The 22849-nt window shown below is 40.8% G+C and overlaps 1 protein-coding gene across 1 annotated transcript in view; it reads left to right on the forward strand.

Annotated features, from left to right (window-relative positions):
• Nucleotides 1-22849, forward strand: part of lrp5 (low density lipoprotein receptor-related protein 5) — a 206997-nt gene that overhangs the window by 86728 nt on the left and 97420 nt on the right. The window contains exon 5 of the mRNA XM_072592257.1: nt 13881-14012. Coding sequence (XP_072448358.1) covers nt 13881-14012 — 132 coding nt within the window. The remainder of the gene's footprint in view (nt 1-13880; nt 14013-22849) is intronic.

A 22849-nucleotide genomic window follows, 5' to 3' on the forward strand; every position in this document is an offset into this window, starting at 1 on the left:
AACATAACAGAATTGTGATCGCTATCACAAAGTGCTCACCTACTTCCAAGTCTAACACCTGGCCAGGCTCATTACCCAGTACCAAATCTAATGTGGCTTCGCCCCTTGTTGGCCTGTCTACATACTGTGTCAGGAAGCCCTCCTGCACACACTGGACAAAAACTGACCCATCTATAGTATTCGTACTATAGTGTTCCCAGTCAATATTTGGAAAGTTGAAGTCCCCCATGACAACTACCCTGTCTCTCTCACTCCTATCGAGAATCATCTTTGCTATCCTTTCCTCTACATCTCTGGAACTACTCGGAGGCCTATAGAAAACTCCCAACAGGGTGACCTCTCCTTTCCTGTTTCTAGCTTCAGCCCATACTACCTCAGTTGACGAGTCCCCAAACATCCTTTCTGCAACTGTAATACTGTCCTTGACCAACAATGCCACACCTCCCCCTCTTTTACCATCTTCTCTGTTCTTACTGAAACATCTAAATCCTGGAACCTGCAACAACCATTCCTGTCCCTGCTCTAACCATGTCTCTGAAATGGCCACAACATCGAAGTCCCAGGTACCAATCCATGCTGCAAGTTCACCCACCTTATTCCGGACGCTCCTGGCGTTGAAGTAGACACACTTCAAACCAACTTCCTGCTTGCTGGTGCCATCTTGTGTCCCTGAAACTTGATTTGGACCTCCCTACTCTCAACCTTTTCTATACTTGAACTACAGTTTTGGTTCCTATCCCCCTGCTGGATTAGTTTAAACCCACCCCAATAGCCTTCGTGAATTTCCTCCCCAGGATATTGGTACCCTTCTCGTTCAGATGAAGACCATCCTGCTTGTAGAGGTACAACCTACCCCAGAAAGAGTCCCAATTATCCAAGAATCCAAAACCCTCCCTCCTGCACCATCCCTGTAGCCATGTGTTCAACTCCTCTCTCTCCCTATTCCTTGCCTCACTAGCACGTGGCACGGGCAACAAACCAGAGACAACAACTCTGTTCATCCTAGCTCTAAGCTTCCATCCTAGCTCCCTGAATTTCTGCCTTAATTCCCCATCTCTCTTCCTACCTATGTTGTTGGTGCCTATGTGGACCATGACTTAGGGCTGCTCCCCCTCCCCCTTAAGGATTCCAAAAACACGATCAGAGACCGCACGAACCCTGGCACCTGGGAGGCAACACACCAACCGTGAGTCCCTCTTGTCCCTACAGAACCTCCTATCTATCCCCCTAACTATGGAGTCCCCTTTCCCTTCTGAGCAGCAGGGACAGACTCTGTGCCAGAGCCCTGTATCTACTGCAAGAACAAGTGCAGTGGGTACAATGCCACCTAAATCTGCCTCTCCAAGCCACTCACCATCCTGCTTTGGAAATACATAAGTATTTTCAGTGTTTCTGCAACAAAAATCCAGGAACTCCCACAATGTTTTAGAGGGGGTCAAAAAGACAGCTCACCTTCTCATGGGCAACTAGGGATGGACAATAAATAATACCCGTATCCCATTGATGAATAAACGAAAAATTACTCATCCTTTTTTGGTAATTTTGGAAAGCCTGGTTTAATTGGATCCTTTTTGAAACATAAATTTATTTGGAACTGGAAGAAAGGTATCCACAAGAGAAGGCATGCTTTTTGAATTAACCTTATAGCGACCACCAAAGGGGTCGATGAAGGAGGGAAGCCAAGGGAAGTTCGTCCCTCCCAACACAGAAGCTAATGGTTTGGGATATCCCATTTTGGAACTGGATTAAAATTGGGGAACCTCAAGAGGTCTGCACATAACACTACCATACACTGGTTATATGACCTTTTATTTTTCATATCAGTGTCCTTAGTCTTTGATTCCCAAAAGTAGACACATTGCATAATGGCACTTCTGTTGCTGGAATGTTCAATTATCATTTGAGACTAAACATTTTCTCTTTATTCTAGCTGGGCCAGCTTTTATTGTCCACCCCATTAAAATTGTCCAAAATGTTAAGCTAAGTATACTGTAAAATTAGGGCTAGTCTGTAGCACAGGTTCCATTTGTATAAACACTGAAGAGTTATTAGCTGTGATCAGAATGTGAAAGAAATGCTCCCTACTTCCACTTGTGAGTTTTCAGCAAAGCTATAACCCATGGTCAGTAGAAATACCTTCTGCAAATCTCCTCCTGTGGTTTTATCCAAAGAAATGCTCTGCACTCATGCTTGCCTAATAATTTCAAAATTGTCTGGTGCATAAATTGAATTGTGGCAAGACAAATGTGGATGTTAGAAGGAGATTCATATCTGCTTGCATCGTGTTTGAAAATGCGTGATGTTTATATGCGTGTGTGTATATTTTATACACACACAAGTCATTTCAGGTTGCAGGGCAGGTTTGCAAAGTTTTTAATAAAGAACACTGGATCTTGTGTTTTATAAGTAGGGACAGAGAGTGCAAAAGCAATTGAGTAATGACAAACTCATAAGAAACTCTGGTTCAGCCTCAACTGGAACATTTTGTTTTCAGAAAGGGAATGATGACCTCTGAGAGAAAAGCAGAATGAAACTGGCTCCAGGGATGAGGAACTTCAGAAAATTGGATTGATTGGAGATTCTTGGGTTGGTTTTCAAGGAGAGGAGGAGACTGAGAGGAGATTTGATAGTGATGTCCAAGATCAAGTCTGGATAGGGAGAAACTGGTCTTGTCCGCAACAAGCAGGAGGGTCTGTAGCAGGTCACTGGAAATGTTGGTTGTATCAGGTGTTTGCATAATTGGCAGTCATGCAGATGTTTTCTACATTATACGAATATCCAAATTGCACGATGATGGATGGGGAAGTGCATCTTGAGAATTTTGCCATTCACACCAGAAGTCTAGCTGACATCAGTCTGAGGGTATTGGTTGCGTTGTGTGATCATACGTTTCTCAAGATAAAAGGTGTGTGAGGGAGCTGGCTGGAAAGGATGGCAACGTGAAGACATACCAGTTGTACATCTCCGCATCTCCGTTCTCATTGAACAACAGGGGCCGTATTAGTTGTATTTTGCATATCCTAACATGGTTGCCATCATACTCTCACAATGATCTCTCTCTCTCTCTCTCACTCACTCACTCACTCACTCACTCACAATGATCACACATACACACACACACACACAGATCAACGTATCCTTCTTGGGTGCAATGACTAGTCTGAATTGTCAAGATGTAACAAATTGCTACATGAGTTTTAAATTATTCTTAGATATTGACAACAAGGTCTTCGCTATGACCCCTGCCATCTGTCTGGTTGCTTTGAGGTTGTTGTCAGTACTCCATGTGAGTGAAGCTCATCCAGCGTGGCTCTCTTACAGCATGATCCCTGAGCTATAAGGCTAGAGACAGACCCTGTGTTTCCATCTATATTTAAATCAGCTGGTCCTTCAGTTTACGATGAGTTAAAAGTTGTGACCTGAGCTGTGCCATCAGAATTTGGGCTCATTTTTGTGCATGTCATTGTCCCTTCAATGCATTAAGTTTTGGTATAAGTAATACCAACTTGAAAATCATGCTTGGGTAACTTATGAAGGTTTGATGTTGATGAGTTAAGGTAAAAATTGGAAACCTCTAAAAGTCTTCCTGGCTCTCTCCCCGTCTTTCTCCTTTTTTTCTCTTTTTTTTTCTCCTTTTTTCTCCTTTTAGTCTCTCTTTTTCTCGGTCTCTCTTTTTCTCGTTCTCTCTTTCTTTCGTTCTCTCTCTCTCTGTTTTTCTTTCTCGAGTTCTCTCTCTGTTTTTCTTTCGTGTTCTCTCTCTGTTTTTCTTTCTCGCTCTTTCTCTTTTTCTCTTTCTGTTCCTCTCTTTCTCTTTTTCTCTTTTGCTTTCTCTCTCTCTCTCTCTCTATCTCTCTCTCTCTCTCTCTCTCTCTCTCTCTCTCTCTCTCTCTCTCTCTCTCTCTCTCTCTCTCTCTCTCTCTCTCTCTTTCTCTCTCTCTCTCTCTCCCTCTTTATCTCTTTCTGGCTTTCTATAGTTTTTTATTTCTCTCTCTCTCTTTCTTTCTGTCTCTCTCTCTTTCGCTCTCTTTTCACTTTCTCTTCTTTCGCTCTTCTCTTTGTCTTTCTCTTTTTCTGTCTCTCTATCTCCCTCTCTTTTTCTCTGTCTCTTTCTCTTTTTTGCCCTCCCTCTCTTTCCCTCTCTTTCCCTCTCTTTCCCTCTCTTTCCCTCTCCTTCCCTCTCTTCCCCTCTCTTCCCCTCTCTTCCCCTCTCTTCCCCTCTCTTCCCCTCTCTTCCCCTCTCTTCCCCTCTCTTCCCCTCTCTTCCCCTCTCTTCCCCTCTCTTCCCCTCTCTTCCCCTCTCTTCCCCTCTCTTCCCCTCTCTTCCCCACTCCTTCCCCTCTCCTTCCCCTCTCCTTCCCCTCTCCTTCCCCTCTCCTTCCCCTCTCCTTCCCCTCTCCTTCCCCTCTCCTTCCCCTCTCTTCCCCTCTCTTCCCCTCTCTTCCCCTCTCTTCCCCTCTCTTCCCCTCTCCTTCCCCTCTCCTTCCCCTCTCCTCCCCTCTCTTCCCCCTCTCTCTTTCTCTTTTTTCTATCTTTTTTTGCACTCACTCTCTCTTTCACTTTCTTTTTATTTCTCTTTCTCTCTTTTTCTCTTTCTCCCTTTTTCTCTCTCTCTCTCTCGTTCTTTCCCTTTCACTCTCTTTATCCTTCTTTCTCTCTCTCGCTCTCTCTCGTGCTTTCTGTCTCGCTCTTGCTTTCGCTCTCGCTTTCACTCTCTCGCTTTTTTTCTCTTTCATTTTTTTTTCTCTCACTTTCTCTTTTTCACACTCTCTCTCTTTTGCGCTCACACTCTATCTCTTTCACACTCTCTTTTTATTTCTTTTTCTCTTTCGCGTTCTCCCTTTCTTTTTCTCTTTTTTTTTCTCTCTCTCTCTTTCTGTTTCCCTTTCTCACTGTCTTTTTCTCTTTTCCCTTTCTTTCTCTCTCTCTCTCTCTCTCTCTCTCTCTCTTTTTCTCCTTCTCTTTCTCTCTTTCTTTCTCTCTCTTTCTTTCTCTCTCGCTTTCTGTCTCACTCACTCTCTTTTTGGCTCTCTTTCATAGAGTCATAGAGATGTACAGCATGAAAACAGACCCTTCAGTCCAACCCGTTCATGCCGACCGGATATCCCAACCCAATCTAGTCCCACCTGCCAGCACCCGGCCCATATCCCTCCAAACCCTTCCTATTCATATACCCATCCAAATGCCTCTTAAATGTTGCAATTGTACCAGCCTCCTCCACTTCCTCTGGCAGCTCATTCCATGCATGTACCACCCTCAGTGTGAAAAAGTTGCCTCTTAGGTCTTTTATATCTTTCCCCTCTCACCCTAAACCTATGCCCTTTAGTTCTGGACTCCCTGATCCCAGGAAAAAGACTTTGCTTATTTACTGTATCCATGCCCCTCATAATTTTGTAAACCTCTATGAGGTCACCCCTCAGCCTTTAACGCTCCAGGGAAATTAGCCCCAGCATGTTCAGCCTCTCCCTATAGCTCAAATCCTCCAACCCTGGCAATATCCTTGTAAGTCTTTTCTGAACCCTTTCAAGTTTCACAACATCCTTCTAATAGGAAGGAGACCAGAATTGCACAAAATATTCCAACAGTGGCCTAACCAATGTCCTGTACAGTCGCAAAGTGACCTCGCAACTCCTGTACAGCCGCAACGTGACCAATAAAAGAAAGCATACCAAACGCCTTCTTCACTATCCTTTCTACCTGCGACTCCATTTTCAAGGAGTTATGAACCTGTACTCCAAGGTCTCTTTGTTCAGCCACACTCCCTGGTACCTTACCATTAAGTGTATAAGTCCTGCTAAGATTTGCTTTCCCAAAATGCAGCACCTCATATTTATCTGAATTAAACTCCATCTGCCACTTCTCAGCCTATTGGCTCATTTGGTCAAGATCCTGTTGTAATCTGAGGTAACCCTCTTCGCTGTGTACTATACCTCCAATTTTGGTGTCATCTGCAAACTTACTAACTGTACCTCTTATGCTCACATCCAAATCATTTATGTAAATGACAAAAAGTAGAGGACCCAGCACCAATCTTTGTGGTACTCCACTGGTCACAGGCCTCCAGTCTGAAAAGCAACCCTCCACCATGACCCTCTGTCTTCTACCTTTCAGCCAGTTCTGTATCTAAATGGCTACTTCTCCCTGTATTCCGTGAGATCTAACCTTGCTAATCAGTCTGCTGTGGGGAACTTTGTCGAACACCTTACTGAAGTCCATATAGATCACATCTACCGCTCTGCCTTCATCAATCCTCTTTGTTACTTCTGCTCTCACTCTTTCGCGCTGTCTCTCTTTCGCGCTCTATTTCACTTTCTCTTTTCCATTTTTTTCTCTTTTTCTCTCTCTATCTTTCTGTCTCTTTTGCGCTCACTCTCTATCTCTCTTTCACTCTCTTTATTTCTCTCTCACTCTCGCTTTCTGTCTCTCACTCTCGCTTTCTGTCTCTCACTCTCGTTTTCTGTGTCTCTCCCTTTTTCTTTCTCTCTCTCTCTCCCCCTCTTTTTCTCTTTCACTTTCTCTCTCTCTCTTTCGCACTCGCTCTCTATCTCTCTCTTTTGCTCTCTCTTTTTATTTCTCTTTCTTTCTTTTCTCTCTCTTTCACTCCATCTTTCTCTGTCTCTGTCTCTCTCCCAGCTCTCTCTCCCCCGCGCTCTCTCCCCTGCTCCCTCCCCCACGTGCATGCTAGCTCTCTATCTCTCCTCGCTTTCCCTCTCTCGCTTTCTGTCTCACTTTTTTTTGGCTCTCTTTCGCTCTCTCTCTTGCACTTTCGCTTTCGCTCTCGCACGCTTTCTCTCTCTATCTCTTTGTCTCTTTTTCACTCTTTCATGCTCTCCTTTTAGTTCTCTTTCTCTCTCTTTCTCTCTCTTTGTCTATCTCTTTCACACTATCTTTATCTCTTTCTCTCTCTCTTTCTCTCTCTTTCGCTCTCTCTCTTTGTCACTCTCTTTTTCACCCCCTCTCTTTCCCGCTCTTTCTCTCTCTCTCTCTCTTTCTCTCTCTTTCTCTTTCCCCTCTGTTTCGTGCTCTCTTTTTGGCTTTCTTTCACTCTCGCTTTTGCTCCCTCTCTTATCTTTCTGTTTCTTTCTCTCTCTCTCTTTCTCTCCCTTTCCTTTTCTCTCTCTCTCTCTCTTGCTCTCTCTTTCTTGCTCCCTCTCTTTTTTTCTCTCTCGTTCTCACATTCTCTCTTTCTCTCGCTCTCTGTCTTTCTTTCTCTCTCTTTCCCTCTTTCTCTCTCTCTTTCTCTGTCTTTTTGTGTCTCGTTCTGTCTCTTTCACTCCCTCTCTCTTTCTCCCTCTCTCTGTCTTTTTCACTCTCTCTCTTTTGCGCTCTCTTTCCCCCTCTCTTAGTTTCTTGCTCCCTCTCTCTCTCTCTTTTGCTCTCTTCCTCTCTCTTCCTCTCTCTTGCTTTCTCTCCCCTTTTTCTCTCTCTCCCTCTCCCCCTTTCCCCCTCTCTCTCTCTCTCCCCTCTCCCTCTCCCCCTCCCCCTCCCCCTCTTCCCTCTCTCCCCTTCCCCCCTCCCCCTCCCCTCTCCCCCATCTCCCTCCCCCCGCTCTCCCTCCCCCCCCGCTCTCCCTCTCCCCCCCGCTCTCCCTCCCCCCCGCTCTCTTTCTTGCTTGCTTTCTCTTTTTCTCTCCCTCTCTTTCTGTCTCTCCCTCTGTCTTTCTGTCTCTCCCTCCTTCCCTTTCTGTCTCTCTCTTTTGCTCTCTGTCTTCTGCTCTCTTTCTCTCTATCTCTTTTGCTCTCTTTCTCTTTCTCTCTCCCACTTTCTCCCCCCTCTCTTTTGCGTTCCCTCTCTCTCTTTCGTGCTCCATCTCTCACTCTGTCTCTCTTGCTCTTTTTTTCTTTCTCTTCCTCTCTCTCCCTTTCTCTTGCTCTCTCTTTTTCTTCTCTCCCTTACTCTCTCTCTCGCTCTGTGCCTGTCTTGCTTTCCATGTCTCGCTGTCTTTCTGTCTCGTGCGTGCGCTGTCTTTTTCTCTTTCTCCTCTCTCTCTCTTTCTCCTTCTCTTGCTCTCCCTTTTTCTCTCGCTGTCTCTTGTCTCGCTCTGTCTCTTTCATGCTCTCTTTTTCTCTCTCTCTCTCTTTCTTGCTGTCTCTTTTTCTTTCTCTTTATTCTCTCTTTTGCGCTCTTTGTCTCGCGCACTTTTTCTCTCGCGCTGTCTTGCTCTTGTGCTGTCATTTCTTTTTTTCCTTCTCTCTCTTTTTCTCTTTCTCTCCCTGTCTCTTTCTCTGTCTGTCTCTTTCTCCCTCTCTCTCTCACTTCCTCCCGCTCTCTCTTTCTCTCACTTCCTCCTGCTCTCTCTTTTTCTCACTTCCTCCCTCTCTCTCTTTCTCTTTTTCTCTCTTCCTCCCTCTCTTTTTTTTCTCTGTCTGTCTGTCTCTTCTCTCTGTCTTTCTCTCTCTCTGTCTCTCTTGCTTTTTTCATTCTGTTTTCACTTTTTTTTCTTTCGTTCGTTCCTTTCTCTCTGTCTCTCCCGCCCCTACCTCCTCCCTGCATTAGCTACTATAGAGCAATGGCTACACCTTTACATTACAGTAATAGAACCTGATAATTCTTTCACCAGCAGTGGAGTATGTGACTGTAATGCCTTCTTTGAATTTGTGATTCAGTTATTGAGATTGTTCATTTCTTCCATGAGCTTTCTGAGTCAATTGAGTCTCACACTGGGGAATTCTTACTTTTACCATTGTGCCAAGGTATGTGCAGAATGCAGCTTTAGCTGTTTATGAATCGTCCGCCTTGAGTCTTCCATGAGATGTTGATAATTTCTTGTAAACTTTGGGTTCCAAGCCTCAGGACTGAAAGAGCAATGTTGAAGGTTAAATTTGGAAGTCTAAAAGGGCTTGTGCACTTGAATCTGTGTTGAAGGATGTTGGTGAGGTCCTGATGGATGAGAGAATATGTATTTTATCTGAATCACTGGACATTGCTAAGGGTTCTGACATTGTAGAGCATGGATGGGGAATATTTTGTAATGGTGATATAGCTTTACTTTTGAAATACTACAAAAAGATGATTTATATATTCTCTAATTACTTGATTTAGGTCACTATCAGGCTAAAGTCTTTCTGTGAACCCAAGAGAAACATACAAATAAAAACAACCAAGCAATTGTGACACTTTTCTTGGACAGTCTTCAGTGATTTGTTTAAGAACAATGATTGGTAAATTGATTTCCTGGCAAAACTCAGTGAAATTTGCAAGATTCACAGTGTGCCCATTAGTATCAGCATTTTGTCTGCTCCTACAACCTGTGTCCTACCTTGATTTGCCTGTTCCTGGCCAGGCCCATGCAACATTCATTGCAGTTCAGATTTAGCAGATGTGATAGATTGGAGGTTGAACACTGATTTAAAACCAAACAATGAGCACCCTTGAATTGACTTTTACTTCAGGGTATATTTAAAGTCTTCACTGCTAAAGTAATCTCAAATTCTTCCATTTCTACCACAACTGGAATGCTAATAAAAAGGCTTATTATCTAAATTATAAGCATTTAAGCTTGAAAACCTCTTCTAACTTTGGAATTTTTATTCCCTGTTCTGTTTCAGCCATCAGAACAGAACATGAGGGTTCAGTTTTCTCCTCCCTGAGGTGGCGAGGTGGGGAGACAATTATGTGAGTCGGCCATTCTTGCCTCCTCAACAATTAAGTTCTAAGGCGGCACGGTGGCTCAGTGGTGAGTAATGTTGCCCCGCAGCACCAGGGCCCCAGGTTCGTTTCCAGCCTCAGGTGCCTGACTTTGTGGAGTTTGCACATTCTCCCCATGTCTGCATGGGTTTGGTCCAGTTTCCTTCCACAATCCAAAGATGTGCGTGTCAGGTGAATTGGCCATGCTAAATTGCCCATAGTGTTAGGTGCATTAGTCAGAGGGAAATAGGTCTGGGTGGGTTACTCTCCGGAGGGTCGGTGTGGACTGGTTGGGCCGAAGGGCCTGTTTCCACACTGTAGGGAATCTAATCTAAAGTGAGAATGTTTTGCTCAATTCATCAACAAATAAGGCCATATGCTGGTCAATTTAGCGGTCACCTAAAGGCATCAGCTTGTCATTTCTCCAAATATCTGCCCTTCTGTCAAACGTGAAAGGTGACTTTTTTCCCTCTTTGTAAAGAGGGCAATCTACCTGTCAGTTTTGTAAGAGGAGGCGGAAATGACTCCATTTTCCCCAACTGGATACGAGAAGCCAAGCTTTGGAGAAAAGAGTGGCAGCCTTTGAAAGCCTTCCTCCCACAACCCATATGAAGCAAAGGAAAGTGACCTAACTTCTCATGGTTGGATCGCCTGAAGAGTAGGCTCTGATCACTGGTCTTTAGGACTTACCTATCCTGTAACTGACTGATAGCTTCTGGGAAGCTGGGATAACATTGTTGAGGCCTACTGAAAGTCAGCTTTTAACAAGATCCTAGGTGTACAGCACAATAAGCTTTCTTGGTGGTTGCGCCAGCAAATTAGTTGCCATCTGACATTCCCACTCCCAACACCTAGTCCTGAGAAAGAGAAAATGACAGTCTTAACATTCAATGCAACATTGCTCAGTTAGAATCTATAAACTGGATCAGACTGTGCTCAGAAACTGAAATAGCCAGTGTATTTTTTAAAATTTCCTTTAACTGGCCAATACAATTATTTGATCTAATCAAGATTGATTTTAAAACCCTAAGACACAGGAGCAGAAATTAGGCCATTTAGCCCATCGAGTCTGCTCTGCCATTCAATTATAGCTGATAAGTTTCTCAACCGCATTCTCCTGCTTTCTTCCTGTAACCCTTAATCCCCTTGACAGTCAAGAACCTACCTATCTACGTCTTAAATATACTCCATGACCTGGCCTCCACAGCCTTCTGTGGCAATGCATTCCATAGATTCACCACTCTCTGGCCTTGGAAGTCTCTCCTTCGTTCCGTTCTAAAAGGTCTTCCCTTTACTCTAAGGATCTGAGTGTCTGAAACCAATGGAAACATCTTCCCAACATCTACTCTGTCCAGGCCATTCAGTATTCCGTATATTTCAATTAGACCCTCCCACCTCCATCCTTCTAAACTCCATCGAGTATAAACCCAAAGTCCTCAAACATTCCTCAGATGTTAAGCCTTTCATTCCTGGGACTATTCTTGTGAACCTCGTCTGAACTTGCTCCAGGGCCAGTACATCCTTCCTGAGATATGGGGCACAAAACTGTGCACAATACTCCAAATGTTGCCTGACCAGAGTCTTACAGAGCCTCAGAAGTACATCCCTGCTTTTATATTCAAATCCTCTCAAAATAAATGCCATCATTGCATTTGCCTTCCTAACTACTGACTCAACCTGCAAGTTTACTTTGAGAGAATCCTGGACTAGAACTCCCAAGTCTCTTTGCGATTCAGACTTCTGAATCTTCTTCCCATTTAGAAAATAGTTCATGCCTCTATTCTTTCTACTAAAGTGCATTTTCCATTAAACGCATAAAAAACTAAAATTGTCTCTTGCAGAAGTTTTCAAATTTATCTTCAAGAGCAACAATGGAGCAAAGTGCAGGGATCATAAACTGTTAAAACTTTACTTTGCTTTATGTTTGTATTTTCACCCTCCCCCAGCCATTTATATTCCAATATCAAAATGTGTGCATGATGGCTAGTACGGAAAGCTAATTAAAAACCAAGAATTGTGCCAAGACTCTTGCTTCCCGTGCAAATCCTAGCACGATCAACCCCAAAAATCCCCTTCATTTTGTGCAGCATAACACTTTGGTGGTGAAATTCAAATTCCTCTTATAATGAAGTAACCAGAGAACTGTCTCTAATTAATGACCTGCCAATGAAAACTAACTCTTAGGAATCGTGTTTATTAATGATTCATTAATGTTCTGTTAATTGAGGAAAAACGCAACTCAACTTGTGTTAGATCTTGTGGACATGTTTCCTTTAAGAATGAATTTTAAATTCCCTTCAAAGCAGACTTTGTTTGTGATGTGGTGAAATTTTCAACGCCTATAAGCTGTTGTGTACGTCAAATAAATTCTCAGTTTAAAAAAATCATACTAAGATCTTTAAGTGAACATGAATGCAATCCAAATCCACTATAGAGAAAGCCGCGTCCAAAAAAATTCCAGCACTTCATTTCGTAATTTGGCAATTAAATGAAATTGTTCTTTGTCATGCCACATAAGTCTAATCTCTTTCATCATACAAGCCTTGAAAACTTTAAGTTTTCTGAGTCACTTGCACTCTTCCTGTTCTTAGGATATTTGAATCTTAATTAGGAAAGTATGGAATAATGGAGCAGAAAATCAAAAAATGCATATGAGTGCAAGCAACAAAGGAACTAAATTATATCTGTCTAATCCCATTTTATTTGTAGGATCTGTATAGGAGAATTATATATGTTAGATGCCTCTTCCATTGAAGTTGGGTGGAGGTAATATTTTGTCCTATGTTAGTTTGTTTGTCTGTTGGTCTGTAAACTACATGTATCATGGCCAGACTTCAACAAAACCTGGTTCGCACTGAGGCTGTGCTCCAGCAAAGAACTCATTAATTTTTGACAAGGATCTAAATCCTGAATTTTTTTAAAGGATTTGATAATATTGAAGCTGGGCAAATAGATACTTTTGTTATAATGGTATTGTTAGTTTATTTAGAATTGTTGATTGCTGTGGGCTGTCTCAACAATTGTGTGAAATTTGTCACAGCTGTAAAAATGTGAGTAGACTTTTCAGAGCAGGTTGTTAGATCTGGATTTGTCTGAAAATTGATCAGATGGAAGCTGTGAATAAAAGTTTCAGCTTTATAACTTTTTCCTTGGCGGTCCTATCTGTATAAACTGCATAATTGTAATAAAACTCAGTTAACATATTGTTATGCAGATGTACACTCTACTGAGTGCCCTCTTCACTTGTCTCATCTTGTTATGACATGATTATCATGTTTCCATTTTTTAAAACTTGAATACTTAGTCTGTATCGGAATTTTATGAACTTCTTTTCATTAAATGTGATTTAACCTTTAGGCTGCAAATGTGTTTCTTGAACAAAATAATGATCTATAAAGGCAGACTAGTGAATGGAGAAGGTCACGTCAAAAAGTTTGGACCAATTAAGTGAGTCAGTTTTTAATGAGTCACGCAAAGAAGTATATTCCAAACTTGTGATGGTGAAAGTCTACCATGTTAGATAGCTAAAAATCACACAACACCAGATTATAGTCCCAACAGGTTTAATTGGAAGCACGCTAGCTTTCGGAGCGACTCTCCTTCTTCAGGTGATAGTGGAGGGCTCGATCGTAACACAGATCGAGTTATAAATTCTGTGTTATGATCGAGCCCTCCACTATCACCTGATGAAGGACCATCGCTCCGAAAGCTAGTGTGCTTCCAATTAAACCTGTTGGACTATAACCTGGTGTTGTGTGAATTTTAACTTTGTACACCCCAGTCCAACACCAGCATCTCCAAATCATGTTAGATAGCATAAATATTGGCCTTAATTCTCCAGATGGTGGGAGAGTGAGAAATTAGCAAAGGTTTCCCATTACTGATCTCTAAGAAACTCAGAATGTGCAAGTGTATAAACAGGATGATGTTTGGGATGTTGCAAAAAAAATGTTTAGCAGTCCATTTGCATTTATTGCATTTGTTCATGAAAGAGGAGAGAGCCACTGAACAGTGAGTAGAATGAGAAGTTTGGCTGATTGGCCTGTGGTAAGGCCATTGCAGTTTCCTTGTCACTGTCATACACCAACAAAGACTTTGTGATCAGAAAAGAGTGGGAGTCCGAAATGGATGATAATGTGATTAATAGTCTCATTTTGTACAGGAGATATAGTTGACTCATCTTAATTTGGGTGTTATGACTGTTCATTGAATTTCATTCCACCAATGGAAATGATATTCATTTTTCCCCTTCACAGTTCATATCCCATGTGATGAAAGTAATGGAGGATGCTCTCATTTATGCCTGCTTTCCCCAAAAGAACCATTCTTCAAATGTGCCTGCCCAACTGGGGTCCAGCTGGAAAAAGATGGAAAAATTTGTAAAAAAGGTACGTGATCTGAATGTTATGACTAACTTAATTCTTGAAATTTGGGAGAACAGAAATGAACATATTTTCATTGCTTTGCTTTATTTTTGGATGGAACTCATCTTTGGAAATGAAATGACCTTCATCCAAGGTTTGTTTCTGACTTTATTACTTCCCACTTCCTGAGATGATTCTCACCAAATGGCTAAACATAGGATCTAATTTCTTCAAGGGGTCATTCAGAACTATTAAACTTTCTCAAAACCAGCTATCTAAAAAGCAGAGTTGCTTGAAGACTAAACGTTCTGGAATGTGTAGTGCACCTTTTAATTTTAACTGAGCAATTTTATTTGTGGAAAGACTTACCTGGACAATTTAGCTAAGTGTCACATGCTGTTGGACACCTGTGTTAACCATTTGAATATCAGTATATTCCCATGCTTAAAGTGACCCCTAATCCCAATTGGTCCAGATCAGCCTGAACTATCACAGCCCAATCTGAAATTCAAGTCTCTGCAGACTCTTGGTCTCGACACGGCTGGATTCAGGGGTTTTGTAGTAATTTCAAACATTGTTTTAGTGAAGATTCTAGAAACAAAACAGGACTTCTATAAAACCATTTGTCCAATCCAAGTAGTTTGTTTCAGTGAGACTTATCATGCCAACACTTTAGTTCTGTTACTTGCTCTGATACCTTTCCTAGCACTCATTATTATCCCTATAGTAACATAATTTTTTTTTCATACCTAAAATGGAACTTCAAAATATTGATGTATTCATAACAGACATGGTTTATGAACTAAATCTATTTTGTGGCTTTCTCCAGTTTTTCTTTTATTTTCCATAATATTTTGTAAAGTTTTCATGTTTTGATTCAATTTTTAAAACCTGATATTTTCTGAGAATATTCAAATTGACACCTTGGCAGTCTTGAATTTTATTGTATACATTGTTTGTGTCCTTATTATTTTTAGAAGTTTTTATTTTGCATTAATAGCTTTAATGCTGTAAATTTTGACTGAAAATGGATTCCTGTTTATGTGTGAAATACATTAACGTTATTGTTGCTGCTAAAGTATCAATAACAAAACTATCATCTGTTGGTAATCCTTGTGTAAATAAATAGAGTCATTGAGAAAAGCAATCACAGAAAGAATAGTATCAATATCGCTGAATAAAAACATGTTTTGTCGAAGCTTTCTGTACTCAACAGGATATTTTGCAAGAATACAAATTCAAAGGGAAAACCAACATTTATACTACATGAGAGGAAAGCGCTGCTTATTAGAGGCATTGCCATGGAGAATGCACCTATTAATTGACTGACAGTTCACAATCAGGGTTTGTTAAATTTTAGACCAGGCAGGTTGACTCCGATTGCCATGAGAAATGAGCCAGTGAATGGCTGTCATCTATTTTGTTGAGGCACAGTGCATGTACCTATTCTTTCTGACTTCTAAGAACAGGGCACTGTTTTTAACTGTTCCACACATACCATTGTTATATCCTATTTATTGGTTCTTAACAGTGTATACTGTGTAAATGGACATGAAGGTCCCATGGTTTGGCATGTGGTGTATCATGTGGAATTGGAAAGACTGGACATTTGTGGGTTGTCATGACAGTGACTTGGGGAGTGAGGGGAGGTGAAGTGTAGAGGTGTGGTAACGGCTCAAGAGCCTGTAAACCAACCAGACCACTTGTACAAAGCCTCATAAAACCAGAATGGCCTTTTAGACAAAGTGGCAGTATCCTGGCCTAGCGTGATAGTTTCTTGGCACTGCTTGGTGGTCTCTTGGCAGTTTCGACTTGGACTTCGGCCTTGAAAACTACAGAGAGGTCTCCCAGCCTCTAGGTGAAGCTAGGCACGGAATCGAGTTGCAGATGAGAGGCTAGGTGCCAGTTGGAAAAGTTGTTATTCTGAACTTCTTCTTTCTTTATTTTGCTGATTCATTTTTTCCTAACAATTTGTATTTAAGAATCTGCACCTAGATACCTTTGTACTGAAGATGGGACTGTAAGTGGCAACTTCTAAACTTTGCACTGTGCCCATTTGAGTACACGTGAAAATAAAGCTGTTCTAATTCTAAACTGGCAACCTCAGTGGACTTGTCCAAACTGTTTCTGTGCCAGTCGACTTGACTCCATTCTGCAGCTGTCCTTTCCTGCCTGCAGTAAAAATTGGATCTGACCAGGTATTTTCTCCTGAGTGAGGAAAAGTTATGTCTCAAGCTACCTATTGCAGTAGCAAACATCTGGCTTTGTTACCAAATAGATTTTACTAGTAGGGGAGGTGCCACGTATTTGAATCCAATTAGTTTTTTTTTGTGTGACGAGGTGATGGTGTAGTGGTATTATCACTAAACTATAAATCCAGAGACCCAGGTCATGTCTGGGGACCTGGGTTTGAATCCCATGACAGCAGAGAGAGAAATTGAATTAATGTTCCGGGTTCAGTATGATGATTTCAGAAGAACTGGACTAAGGATGTTATGTATGTTTCTCTCTCCGCAGATGCTGCCAGACCTCCTGAGTTTCTCCAACATTCTCTGTTTTTGTCCTAAATTTATCTAACTAGATATAAACCAGCATTGGTAAAAATTTGAAACCGTTCAATTGCAGGGTGTTGGAGGTACACAAAAATAGAAGGAAAACATTATTTTCTCACCTTTTTCTCAAAATATGTTGTCTCACCTTCCTATAGAAAAATAAATCTTGTAATAACAACAGTCCTTGTGTTTTAAGTTCAAAATGTTGCATGTTCCTTCAATTTATGAGTTAAATATCCTAACAAGAGATCAACATTGTTTGAAAACAAGCGTTCGTTATGATGAATGGTGGTTGTTGAGACTCAAGTTCATTGGTGCATCCACAGTCTTGAAACACTTAGCCTGCCTAATGATAAGTGCCAACATTGTGCATTCACTCTAACCTTAACAGCTTCCTGGCATATTAGTTGTAAGTTAAAACTAAATCACTGATTTTAAAATAAACAACCCCTTCTCAATGCATGCGTCACATTAGGTCCAAGCATAGCACAAATAAATGCTGGAAATTAGTTCCATTCAATCAGTAAGTATTACAAAGTTGACTTTTTTTCCTGCATTTAAATGACAGGAGGGAATATCTTTGGAACCATGTTGTTCACGGCCTATTTCATTACACAGTTGAGTGAGTGGAAAGGACAAGAGTTCCCAGCGGTGTTGACTGAGAATTTGGATGAAACAATGCCACATTGTACTAATCTGATTAACAGATAGACAAATGGGGCAGGAATAGCAAGGAGTTCTGGGAGTGCTTGGGAGGACTGAGACTGCGCTTTACGTTTATTTGCATTAGGTTGATAAATTGGCACATATTATAAACTGTCTTGTCACCTGTCAAATGTGAAGTGATGCAGAGGAAGATAAAAAAATCTTTGTCAACACGTGAGAAGTTCTCCTGTTTTTCTTGTCAATCTTGATGGAAATTTTACAAATGTAATTTAACAGGCATTTCAGCATTTCTGTGGAGCATGACTATTAATAAGGCAGCCTCAATCAATAATTTTTAAAAAAATAATTAAAATAAAGTGGGCAGCTTACATTGCTCACCCTTAACTGTCCAATCTATCAAGTAAAATTTACTCCAAAAAGCAATCAAGTAAAAAACAAAAAGTGAAAACTGTGTCACTTTCACAATATTAGGAATTCCAAAAAGATTTGTTATCTTGAATATTATCCTTCACAGCATTTGAAATAATATTTTTTTTTGCTCAAGTGGCTCTTTATTTTCCTCTCAGTTTTAAACGTGGATAATTATCTAAGGAATCTTATGTTTTGAAAATATAAAATTATTTTATTAATTATCTAAAAATGTAAATTGTTGTTTGTGTATATTCATGTTCTAATACATTTAAAGATTAAAGACTTCAGGAAGTATTTGGGTTATTTTTCCGTAGGTGCCATATAACCTGATGTTAACTTGTGTTGGTGCTAAAACCTTGAATTCAGTTTGAAGATGTTGCTGTACTGAATCGTGAACTTTAGTTTCTGTAATGAGCACTCCCATGCCATTGCATGAAAATGTGTTGAGGACCTTACTTTATTTGATCTATTGGAGAATTAAACAACAAAATAAAGGTCTCAGTTGATTCTAGACGCTCAGCAATACATTTTAAGTTCTTCTTTTAGCCTATATTAAAATACACTTCTAATTTTTTAATTAACTTTGCAAACAATAAACTTTGCTTTTTGTGCCTGAACTTTTACGTTATATGCAAGAATTTGATCCATGGTTTGTTCAAACTATTCATTTTGAAAATTTTGACTTTCTGTTCCTGTATGAAGATTGTACTTTAGTTTGAAGCAATTTTATTAGTAGCTTAAATTGTAGCTTCTCGTAGATTTTCGCCTTAATAATCCCTTTATTTAGACAGCATGCAAAACATTCTAGATTATACTTCAATACGAACCATTAGGGTATTTTAAAGATGAAGTAAAAGGAATTTAGTTTCAGTTATTTTTCCTCTGTCCTCACTTCTATCACTCCAATTCATTCAACACCAGTTTCCCTTTCCACAATTATATTGCCATGAAGCAGCCAAGATGGTGAAAATACTCTTCTATGTAGAACATCGAACAGTATAGCACAGGAACAGGCTTTTCTGCCCATCATGGTGTGCTGAACATCATGCCAAATTGTACTAATCCCTTCTGCATGCCCATGATTCACATCTCTCCATTCCTTGCTTATTCATGTGCCTATTTAAAAGCCCCTTAAATGGCCCTATCATATTTGCCTTCACCACGACTCCTAGCAGTGTGTTCCACGCACCTACCACTGTGTTTTAAAAATTAAACTTTCCCCTCTTACCTTAAATGCATGCCCACCAGTATTAGACATTTCAACTACAATGTTTTGACAAGCTAGAAAATGAGCTTCTTTTACTAGCCTTTGATTGGAAATTGCAGTCGAAATGCCTTCTGTAGCCAAAACAGGTAGCCTTTTCCTTTTGCTTGTATGATTAACACATTTGTGCTGTGCCTGATATTTTCTGATTATACGTAGCCAGTTGATTTCCCAGAAAACCTATAGTAATCTCTTCATATGAAATTATATAACTCATCAATGTAACTTTAAAACAAATGACTATTTTCATGTCGAGTTCTTTTGGTAGAAATGTATAGAGGTAGAATGCACAAAGGCTGTGATTTAATTTTTGAATTCAGCTTATAAATAAAATCTTTTTCTAATTAGATCACATTGAAAATCCACAAATGCCTGGCTTTATCTTTGTGATGTCTGTCACTGCTCTTCCATGGAACTCTCTTAACACTGTCCTAAAATTATTCATTTGTTTCTTGTTATTGTCTAAACAAATAATGTTTAGAACTATATACTTTAAAAAAATCTGTATCTTACTGTATTTCACATTTTAACTAATACTGTATAGTTCACTTGGAGAAAACCCAAGATTAGTAGCAGCCAAGTCCTTAGTGGTATTGATAGATTATCTGATCATTTCATTGCTGTTCATGTGGCTTGTTGAGCATTTATTGGCTGCTTTGTTTCCCAACACTGCAGCGGTGACTATATTTTATCTAAGAATTGTGTTGGCTTTGAAAATGATTTGGTACATCTTGAGATCTTGAAAGATGCTTGTTAATTTTTACAATGAAAGCATGCATTGTGGGGGGAAGGGTGGCTCAGTGGTTAGCACTGCTGCCTCTCAGCACCAGGGTCCCAGGTTCGATTCCAGACTCTGGCAACTGTCTATGTGGAGTTTGCACATTCTCCCTGTGACTGTGTGGGTTTCCTCCGGGTGCTCCGGTTTCCTCCCACAGTCACAAAGATGTGCAGGTCAGGTGAATTGGCCATGTTAAATTGCCCCGTTGTGTTAGGTGCCTTAGTCAGAGGGAAATAGATCTGGGCTGGTTACTCTTCGGAGGGTCAGTGTGGACTGGTTGAGCCAAAGGGCCTGTGTCCACACTGTAGGGGAATCTAATCTAAAAAATGGCACTTTTAAAACCAGCTAATAGTAATAAACATGGGTGAATTATTACTATTTCTCATCAGTGAGTCCATTGCATTATCATCGAATGTGTATGTTCTTGTGTTTTGCAATTTTTCAAAATCCCCTCAATGCCTCCAGCTAGCTAGTAGAGCATTCAACTGACAAAATGTTGCCAGAAAAAGTCACTTTAATCTTTTTCCAACAGAATAAATAATTGTCAAGATGAAAGAATGCTAGACTTGAGTATGGAGAATGTATGATCAAGCTGATGTGTGAAATGTCCAGGCACAAAATATTACAGATTTAAAATAGGTGTTTTACTCCTGATAAAACCTTTTGGTCAAATGTTATTTTTTGAAATAATATATTCAAATAAAACTTTTTGATAGTCTGGCTTCATTTATGAAAGGAGTCTCAGTATGTTTTTTAAAAAAGACTGATAAACAATGTCAATCTGACAAAATTACAAACTGTTCAATAAGCCTTTGCAAAATGTATCAAAAACTATGGCCTAAACTGTTCCAAAAATTGTCAATAAATATTAATTTTGGGAATTTCATGCAGGGTTTCCCTCTGCGAGCCCTGAGTTATCTCTCAGTTCTCCACAACTCACTTAATTAAAGATGTACCATGTCTCTATGTGCTGCTCTTGTATTATCTTGTTCACAAAAAGGACTTTCCAGGTGTCCCTCCATAGTAAGAAGGCCATTATTAAAGCCCAGCCCAGTGCACTAGGTCAAACAGTGTCAGCCAGGAATTATCCTTTACAATAGATGTCCTGGGAGCAAAACAAATGTAAACAGCTTCAAAATGCATGCAGATGGCATAAGTGATACTTCATTATAGATATGTTGGCATTTTTAATCATTAGCTGTCTGACTGTCCTTGTAGCTGCCATTACAAGAATAGCTATCTGGCCATTTCCCCCATCGTTCATCGCAACATAACATCTTGTCATTGTTCAAAGTGGGAGTATCACATGTTGTGAAGCCCTCACAGTTGTTAATGATAACTTTCATTGAACAGCAGGAAAAGGGAAGAAAGAGCAGACAAAATAAAGCTGCATTCGCTTCTGGGACTAAACTAGAGCTCCTTGCCTTTTGAGCAACAACTGATTTACAGTTAATAAATGTTCCATTCACCTAACTCAGATGTATTGCAACTAAAACATAAATTGCTGAAGAATCTCAGCAGGTCTGACAGCATCTGTGGGAAGAAAGCAGAGTTAACAATTCATGTCTGGTGACTCGTCATCAGAACAATTGAAACTGTCAACCAAGTCCTGTCTCGCTTCTTGTGCCCTTTGCTGTACTGCTGTATGATGATGATGGTGGTAGAAGACTGAAGACTGCAACCGTTCTCCCAGCTTTGCAGAGTCCATCACATTTCCTCTTTGCCTGCTCCAGTTTTGTAGGGCACAGCATGCAAGAATTCTGTGGCACACTCTGTCTGCACTCTACTGTAAGAACATTTCCACCTCCCCAACCCCCCCCCCCATCCCCCAAAATACCCTGAAACCAATCCAACCACCAGGACCTCATCTTCAAGAGGTCTACTGTCTGCTCCACAGTAGCCCTGATAGAGAATGAGCATTGTATCTATTCTCGGTGCCAGTCTGGGGGTTATGTAACAGAGCTATTCATACATGATTGCTGAGGTTAGTCTTTGTCTCCAAGTGACCATCCTTGTAAGGCATCCACCCTTCAAATGAAGTGGTTCTCAAGAATCTAGGTATCATGACCTTTCTCAGGCTACCTGGCATAGATATCCAAGATGTGGTAGCCATGATCTCAAATGACTTACATATTGACCAAATGGAGCACTTTACTATTGATGAAGTCATATATTGTGCTTGTAATATGACATGTGTAAAGTCTATAGCACCCTGCACCTGGGTGGAGCCAGCTGTATTAGCAAACTGTACGGTCCAGGCAACAGGACTGACTTCATCACAGAGGAAGTGCAATGTGGTAGTGTGATCTTGCACATATTGCATCTTGACAATTTTGATACATTCTGAGATCTCTCACCGCCTCAGTGGAACCTTGCTATTCATAAGCGTTATTGTCGAATTAGATGTAAGGATCAAATGTAGCAGTTCCAAAATTAGTGATACAAGACTCCTCCATTCTGAAGACCTCTTAGAGGTAGCCCTGAGAATGGCAAGGGAACTCAATGTACTTCAGGGGGCTTTAGTGTTCCGGACTTTAGGTGTGGCTAAACAGCACCACCACTGACCCAGATAACTGAGGCCTCGAGGAGACAACTACTAGACTGAGTCTACAGCATATGGTGAGGGAACACCAAGAACAAAAAACATACCTCTCATGAGTCTACCAGTTGCAGATGTACCTGTCCATGACCGTGTTGGGAAGAGTGACCACTTCACAGTGCTTGTGGAGCCGAAGTCCATCTTAACATTTCAGATGCCTCTATAGTGTTGCATGGCAGTACGGCTGTGTGACATGGGACAGTTATTAAACAGATTTATGAACTCAAGATGGACATCCATGAGGCATGTGAGCTATCAGCAGCAGCAGAATTAGATTAAACGTGATCTCGTATAACTTCAAGGTCCCACAAATCCCCAATTGCACCATCATCGTCAGAACAGGGGATCACCCATGGTTCAATAAGAGTACAGATGGACAAATCAGTACCAGCACCAGACATACTTAAATATGAGATGTCCATTGTGTCATCAACATGGATTACTTGTGTGCCCAACTGTATAAGCAGCAAGTGTTACACAGAACTAACCAATTTGACAACCAAAGTATCATATCTGAGCTATGCACTCCTGGTACATCCAGTTGTGAATGTGGTGGATAGCTAAACAACTTACTGGAGATAGAGGCGCCTT

Source organism: Chiloscyllium punctatum, chromosome 22 (genome assembly GCF_047496795.1).
Source record: "Chiloscyllium punctatum isolate Juve2018m chromosome 22, sChiPun1.3, whole genome shotgun sequence".
NCBI classification, from domain to species: Eukaryota; Metazoa; Chordata; class Chondrichthyes; order Orectolobiformes; family Hemiscylliidae; genus Chiloscyllium; species Chiloscyllium punctatum.